The 8,243-nt window shown below is 46.8% G+C and overlaps 1 protein-coding gene across 1 annotated transcript in view; it reads right to left on the reverse strand.

Annotated features, from left to right (window-relative positions):
- Positions 1-1,511: 1,511 nt before the first annotated feature.
- PGD (phosphogluconate dehydrogenase) overlaps positions 1,512-8,243 on the reverse strand; it is a 19,753-nt gene continuing 13,021 nt past the window's right edge. Inside the window, exons 9-13 of the mRNA XM_015427823.1 lie at positions 6,511-6,641; positions 5,292-5,425; positions 3,894-3,993; positions 2,264-2,386; positions 1,512-1,802 (exon numbers count right to left, since the gene is read on the reverse strand). Of these exons, the coding sequence (XP_015283309.1) occupies positions 1,683-1,802; positions 2,264-2,386; positions 3,894-3,993; positions 5,292-5,425; positions 6,511-6,641 (608 nt within the window). The 3' untranslated portion in view covers positions 1,512-1,682. The remainder of the gene's footprint in view (positions 1,803-2,263; positions 2,387-3,893; positions 3,994-5,291; positions 5,426-6,510; positions 6,642-8,243) is intronic.

Genomic DNA, 8,243 nt, shown 5'->3' on the forward strand with positions numbered 1-8,243 from the left:
GGGGGTCACCACAACATGAGGAACTGTATTAAAGGAGGGGCCGCCTAAGGCCATTAGAAAACACAAATTTTCGATGGTCTTAGGAACTGAAACACATCCTGCATATCAGATACTTACGATTCATAAGAGTAGCAAAATTACAGTTATGAAGTAGCAACGAAAATAATTTTATGGTTGGGGGTCACCACAACATGAGGAACTGTATTAAAGGGTTGCAGCATTAGGAAGGTTGAGAACCACTGATTTAGACTGAGATCATCAAATAAAGCCACTGCAGCCATCTTTGTCCCATAATCCGAGCTGAAATCAGACTGAAAAGAGTGGAGCACACAAGTTACTCTCGCGATCACCTTGCCCCAAAAGTGCAGATTAGACACACAGCGATGATTAGCCACAACACTTTTCTGGAGGGATGGTATTGTAAAGTAGTGGGCAGACAACCGCCTCTTTGAGAGACTCAGGAAAGGTGCCCTGAGTCAGCAATTGATTTATGTCCTTTAATCCTAGTTTTAGGAGAGCTGTACTGAGGAAGAGCTCATGTCTGAAACCACAAGGAGTTTGTGCTGTAGACGTGGTCCTCTCAGGATGGTCCCAAACCCCTTGCCTTAGTGTCCAGCTTCTATTTAATAAAAAGGTCTCTTAACTTTTATTGTGGAAAATATAAAGGCCTCTCTCCATTGAATGTTCTATCCAATTCTTATTAAACAAGTACCGCTTCCTTCTTCCAGCATTCCAGCTGTTCAAGAAGCAGGCACTTATTTTTATTAGTATTTAATATAATTAAATAGACTGAAACATAACACTGAGAGTCTTTTGGGGAGCACTTATTAATTTGTACCCGACTGCCATCCTGAGTTGTACCATACAATGTTTTGTACAAGTTTTAATACTGTGTAATCATGTTTTAATTGTTTTAAATTAGTTGTATATATTTTGTGCTGTAACCTGCCCTGAGCCCTGCTGTGGGGGGGGAGGGCGGTCTAGAAATCCAATTAAAATCAATAAATAGGTTAACTTGTGTGTGGTGATGTTTGGTTGTTCATATTGTCAGTGGCGTTGAGCCCATGCTAGTGGCACGATTTCAATTAGGTAGAATATCCTGTATTTATTTATCTGGATCCACCTTCTTCAGTTTGCATACTTTTTGTCCCAGCATCACAAAAAGGTTAGTTATGGGTGTGGCACAGCTCCAGCAAGAAATATTAAACTGAATGCGTCACATCCTGTCCAGTCTCAATTGAAAATGATGTTCCAGTCTGGTAAAAATGGAGCCGATCCTTACCTCTGCCGAGGATTCACTGGACATTCTTAGTCAACAGAGATGCAGAATCCCTACGCTACCATGGGGGTGACCTTGGGCCAATCAGTTTACTGCTGCTAAAGTTACCCCACAGGGAGAAGGAAGAATTACATACACCAATCGCGGATGAGGGATGAGATAAACATATGGGGAACAGAGTCTCTCTGTTATATGTAAAGTGAAGCTCACCAAATACGTCAAAGAAGCGTGGAATATAATCTGTCAATGGAGTTTTTATTTTGGCTTCCTTACAAGACGCAACAAGGATTTATTTTTTAACAAAAGTTCACAAATGTGCTATTGGGGAAAAGTGCCATAGGAACAGAGAAGCCAACAAAAGGAATGTCTTGAGTCTACAGTAGTCTTCACTTCAGTGTTACTGCTAGGCATTGTATGACGAAGAGGACACCGTACCCCCATGTCCTGTCCAGTTGGTGTGGATGAATTTGCCCGGCTGTGACAACAGTTCATAGGTATGGGCACCAAAATAATCGCGCTGGGCCTGCAAGAGATTACACACACAACAATGCTTTGAAAACCAAAGCTGCCAAAATACAGTGAAATCAGTTCAACCAGGTAAGCTACCAGACTGGTTAAACGAAATCTGTACAAATTCCTGCTCAAATTATTTTTAAATCTGGGGAGCAGGAAGACTATGGTGTCTCAACTGAAGTAGCTGTAGCTCAGTGGCAGAGTGCAGAAGTTCCACATTTCAACCCAGACCTCTCTACTTAAGGGTTCTTGAGTCAATGAACTGGAAAAGACCTCTCAGAACTTGGAAAGCCATTGGCAAACAGAGGAGACAGCAGTGAGATGATGGACCATGGTGTAACTCAGTAAATGGCAGATTCATACGTCCATTCATGTGTGTTCAAATTGGTCCAACTGTTAAGGGGAAGGAAATAAATGCGGAACAAGTTTCAGGACAGTCTCCGTCCATTAGATACTGTCACACTTGCTTACCTGAATCAGGTTAGCCGGCAGAGTGCCATGCCTGTACCCATCATAGAATGAGAGCGCAGTGGTGAAACACGGCATTGGGATACCAGCCTGGACACCTGTGCAGATGGCACGTCGCCACGATTCCTTAGGGAGAGATAAAGAAGGAGAATATGTCACTGTCAAGCCTACAAATATTCTACAAATGAGTCTGAGAACCGAGAAGGGGGAGGACTGTAGACTCCAGAATCCAGCAGACAAAACTTTACCAGGCATATAAGTAAATACAAAATAAGACAGGTGAACTCTGACTGTGATACACCTAAGACAACATGATAGTATTTTCTCGTAAAACAAAGAGTAGAACTGAGATTAACTACTAGTAACTTTTAAATCTATGTAACCAGATAAAGAACACACAGAACAGTAAGCAAGAAATGATTAATATGGCATCTTCCCCGCCCCTGCCTGGCCCCGACGGCGAGGCCTGTGCAGCTCCGAGCTGCGGGGCCCGCCAAACCTCCCTCCCCACAGCAACAGTGGCGAGGCCTGAGCTCGGCCGGCCAAGCCTCCTCCACCCCCCCTCCCATAGTGGCGACAAGGGCTGAGCAGCTCACAGCCAGCGGCCGGCCAAGCCTTCTCCCCTCCCCAACGGCAAGGCAGTTCTCAGAGCGGTCCCTGCGCATGAGCAGGGAATGCTCTTTTACTTTTAGGAGGATTTAAGTATCCCCCCTATAGGTTTTTTATAGATTTCAGATTTTTCTGCAGATCTAGGGATTGCCCCAAATGTGCAGGAAAATCTCTCTGCCCCCCAGGTACCCCCGGTGTGCGGATTTAGATATCCGCACACAGGGGGCGCCTTGGCTATTAGATATATAGATATTGGCATTTATTCTGATATTAGTATGAGAAACTCTGTAAAATGAATTGATATCTATGTATCTAAGTATTCTAATAAAAACATCAATTACAAAAAAAGAAAAAGAAAGAAAGAAAATCAAATTCTGCTTTTGAATAGATTACATGTTGCATAAATCATCAAAATCACACCCTCTTGATCGGGGGTCCCCAACGTGGTGCTCGTGGGTGCCCACCAAGTGTTTTTTAAAAGTGGGTGGGGTGCTTGCCCAGCAGGGCTTTTGACTAGCTAGTGGAGATCCAATTGGCTTGGCAGATTGAAATAATGATGTCTCAGCAGCATCTGCCACCACAGAGTTGATTTTATTATCTTTCTCAGTTATTTTTTTAAAACTAGCCCTCTTCTCCCCTGTACTTAAGGCTTCCTTTGTGTGTGTGAGACTCTGCTTACTGCAGCAGCCATTCTGTGGCTAGCTCCACCTCCCGTGGTAGACATTTTGCGCCCGCGCCCACCACCCTGTATCATAATCTCATAGGTGTCCACAGGCTGAAAAAGTCTGGGGACAGCTGCTCTTGATCACTGCCAATACCGTTAAGAGATCTCACCAATCACTGCCCGTACATTTTCAAATGCACCTTTAAAGCAATAAAGTCCACAGACTTGACATGTAAAGCTGAGACTGTGATAATGCAGAATGCTGCACTACACAGACTCTTTCTGCACATCTCTGAAGCAACCTTCAGATGGTTATTATCTGCTTCCCTTCTTGTCCCTCCTCTTCCATGGGAAACGCACCTGTGAGTTTTCCACTGCTGTCTTAAAAAAGTTGTCCAACAGTAGGTTTTGGAGGTCAGGACTGCGGTCAAAAGCTTCTTTGATCTTCCCCAGGAAAACACTGGAAAGAACACACACAAAGTAGCGTGCAGAATAGATAGCAGAGTAGATGGTCCAGAACCAAACGGTTTGGGAATCAAGCAGGGAACTACTAGTTTAATCATATGCACACTCCATGCAGGATATAACTGATCAACCAATTAAAACTTGCCTGATTAAATCAAGTTATCAGGTCACATCCACTGTTACCTCTAAGCTGAGTTAGTGTGAGCTAGCTCACTGATTTCTAGCCTCTAGCTCACAAGTTTTTGTCTCAGCTCAGGAAGGATGGCTCCAGAGCAAACTAACTTATGCAGCAGCCAAATCGCTCGCTCACAACTTTAATGCCAGTAACTCACAAAGCAGAATTTTTGCTCACAGGACTCCACAGCTTAGAGGGAGCATTGGCACATCCTAAATTCCTACATGTCACCATGAAAAATACACAGCTACTCAATTAAGTAGGGACCTGGCATTTCCTAAATGGAATTGGCTGCACTAAAATGGAATTAGTTTTACTCTGATTTTGCTGATCATACTGAATTATGCACTCCACTGATCCCTCATCCCATCTGCTAGAAACACAGTTGCGCTACCAAGACGAAGAAAAGACTGGATTTACACCCCACCCTTCACTACCCAAAGGAGTCTCAGGGCGCCTTACAATCAACTTTCCCTTCCCTCTCCACAACAGACACCCTGTGATGGAAGGTCGGTCTGAGAGAGCTCTCTCGAGAACTGCCCTTGAGAGAACAGCTCTGAAATAACTTGTGATTGATCCAAGGTCACACCAGCAGCTGCACGTAGAGGAGCTGGGAATAAAACCTGGTTCTCCCAGATTAGAGTCCGTATGCCTAACCACTACACCAAACTGGCTCTTCAGTGAGACTTCAGTGGGCATTCTCCACACAAGATTCAAGTGCATTTGGACAGCCATAAGAGCCAGAGGCTCAGCAACTAAGCAGGGTCAACCCAGCTTAGTATCTGGATGAGAGCCCACCAAAAAAGTCCAGGATCTCTACGCGGAGGCAGGCAATGGCAAGCTACCTCTGAATATCTCTTGCCTTGAAAACCCCACAGGGTCCCCATAGGTTGGCTGCAACTTGACAACCCTTTCCACCCTCAAGAGCCAGACACTTGCTTTTCAAAAAAGAAAGAAAGAAAGAATCTCTCAGGAAACCAGAACCTTCATTTTGTCCCATGCCTGGTGTTCTTTCTCCTGTTCTGCACACACACAGCAGCCAAGCCCCCAAGTTGAGAGAGGACGGTTCCCTCTCATAAACGGCCCCTCCCCTCACGGGATTCGCACTCTGCGCTCACCTTCTGATGATGCAGCCACCCCGCCACATGAGGGCAATGGCACCGTAATTGAGCGTCCAGCCAAACTCTTGGGCCGCTTGCCTCAGCAGCATGAAGCCCTGCGTGTAGGAAATGATTTTCGAAGCATAGAGGGCCTAGGAAGGAAGCCAGAGGTAGAGATGAGAAAGGACACTCACCCAGGGCAGCTCCAGGGAACGGCAAGGTCAAGCGTTTACTAAGGACCACAGCCAGCAGAAACAATCCACTGCCCCCAACAGAGGGCACCCAATGAAGCTGATGGGCAGTAGATACAGCAATGATAAAAGGAAATACTCCTTTACACAGAGAGTGATTAAAATGTGGAATTCGCTACCAGAGGATGCAGTGACAGCCACACATACACAGCGGAGGAGGAGGAGATTGGATTTATACCCCGCCCTTCACTTGGGAGTCTCAGAGAGGCTTACAAATTCCATTCTCCTCCCCACAACAGACACCCTGTGGGGTAGGTGGGGCTGAGAGAGCTCTTTCAAGAACAGCTCTGACAGAACTATGGCTTGCCCAAGGTCATCCAGCAGCTGCAGGTAGAGGAGTGGGGAATCAAACCTGGTTCTCCCAGGTTAGAGTTAACCACTACACCAAACTGGCTCTCAGTTAGACAAATTTATGGAAGATAACTCTATCAGTGGCTACTAGCCATGGTGACTGGGAGGAACCTCCACATTCAGAAGCAGTCGACCTCTGAATCCCAGAGCCAGGAGGCAGCATCGGGGAAGGCCTTGGCCTCTGTACCCTGTTGTTGGCCCTCCAGAGGAACTGGTTGGCCACTGTGTAAGATGAGATGCTGGACTAGATGGACCACTGGTCGGATCCAGCAAGGCTCTTATGTTTTTAACAGCACTGACTGACCATTCATGCTCTGTGTACAGCATCCTTAAAGGCAAGAGAATTCCTGATTTGCACACCCCTTCTTTTTCAGGTTAAGGGCTCCTGTTGAGGATGCCTCAACTCCCCGTTGGGGAAACCACACAACAGCAGGACGCGAGAGAGCTCTCTTGCCTTCATGCCCTGCTAGTGGGCTTCAAGGCAAGAACACACCAGCAGAAAAACAACACACAACTACACAAGAAGAGGGCCGCACAAAACCTCTTAATACAAAATGCCCATTGAAGAACACTGATCAAAACAGTTCAAAAGCACACCAGAAGGGATCAACGGCCGAGAGGGTGGTCTTACTCACTTTGCGGATGTCCTCCAGAAAGGTCGCTTTATTACCACTGAACTGAGTAACTTTGGGTCCACTCAGCAACTTGCTGGCTTTCTCCCTTTCATCCTTGAGAGAAGACAGACATCGGGCAAAGACCGCTTCCCCTTTTGACAGAGGAGATCCCAAGGTCACAAAATGTGAAGTCACAGCAGGGGCAACAAGAGCTACGTTACCACTTGAACAACACAGGCATCTTTGCAAAATAACCCATATTTTCATATAACCGGGGGGGGGGGGGGGGGTACAAGATGCCGGATGTTAGCAGATGAACATTCACTGAAGTGGTCTGTGTAAGATTTTTGGGGATCCCATACAGTTTGGTCTTTTGCAAGATGCATTACAGACACATGGCACAAGGTTTATCTATTTAGAAAACTGTGTTTAACTTGGAAGGTGGGTCTTATTTCTTTTTGTTCTTTGCCTATACGCACATTAATCGTTCTGAATTAAGTCAGAATGGCCTTTGCCAAAAAAAGGAAGGACTGATTGATTACAAGGAAGAGTAAACACTCTCTCTAGATTCCTGCAAGTGACTCATACTTCTTTCTACCCATTCACCGTGACAGGCATCTTTCGTGCGCCCCCCTCAACACCCACACAACTGCCCAACCCGCAGTCTTCCGGAGAGAGGGAGGGAATGACTCCGCTGTTCTAGGGCTCAAGCTTGCAAGTCATGCTGACACAAGGAGGAGGAGGAGGAGGGAAGAAGAAGTAGAAGAGATTGGATTTCTACCCCGCCCTTCACTACCCGAAGGAGTCTCAGAGCGGCTTACAAACTCCTTTCCCTTCCCCTCCCCACAACAGACACCCTGTGAGGTAGGTGGGGCTGAGAGAGCTCTTTCAAGGACGGCTCTTGAGAGAACAGCTCTGAGAGAACTTGTGACTGACCCAAGGTCACCCAGCTGGCTGCATGTGGAGGAGTGGGGAATCAAACCCGGTTCTCCCAGATTAGAGTCCGCGCACTTAACCACGACACCAGACTGGCTCTCAGTTGAAGAACCAGTTTCATATCAGCTGACCAAGCGGGAGGATTTGCATAAGGACTGCCGTTGCCAACTCCCTGGAGGAAAAATATGTCCTCTCTGTTTAATAATGGGATAGTATTTACCTCCACGCGGTGCAAAACTTCACCTGCCCATACAGACGCATTAGGCTTCTGTTAAAGGGGCAGGACGTTTCTTCCCTCCAGGCTGCTGACAACCCAAAACCACCATGCAGGTGTGCCCTTCCCAGCGAGGTGCAGTCTAATGGGCCACACCTGAGCCCTGTTTGAAGGAGCCTGGAGTCTTGAAAGAGAGCCAACAGACACAACAAAGCACGGGGATTTGCTGTGTCCGGGCAGGTAGGGAAGAGCTTGGAGCTTAGCGGCAGAGCGTAAGCTTTGCACGCAGAAGATTTTAGGTTTGGTCAGCAGTTAAAGGATCACGTTTCACAGTTCTGGGAAGGACCTCAGACTGACAAACTTGAAGCCAGACATCAGTCCGAAGAGGCAACTTGGTTAAGAGCAGGAATTTATTAGCATATTAGGCCACACCCAACAGCAGAAACCATTGGCCTATTAGGTCACACCCCTGACAGCACAGTTCATTAGCATGTTAGGCCACACCCCATGTCTTCCCTTGGCTTGCCTGGGCGCCTTGCAGCTGCGGGGAGCCCAGGCAAGCCAGCCCTTGGACAGGTCGGGGAAGGTACGGGGGGGCCTTTCA

Source organism: Gekko japonicus, unplaced genomic scaffold, assembly GCF_001447785.1.
Source record: "Gekko japonicus isolate JY-2015 unplaced genomic scaffold, Gekko_japonicus_V1.1 scaffold586, whole genome shotgun sequence".
In the NCBI taxonomy this organism is placed as follows: domain Eukaryota; kingdom Metazoa; phylum Chordata; class Lepidosauria; order Squamata; family Gekkonidae; genus Gekko; species Gekko japonicus.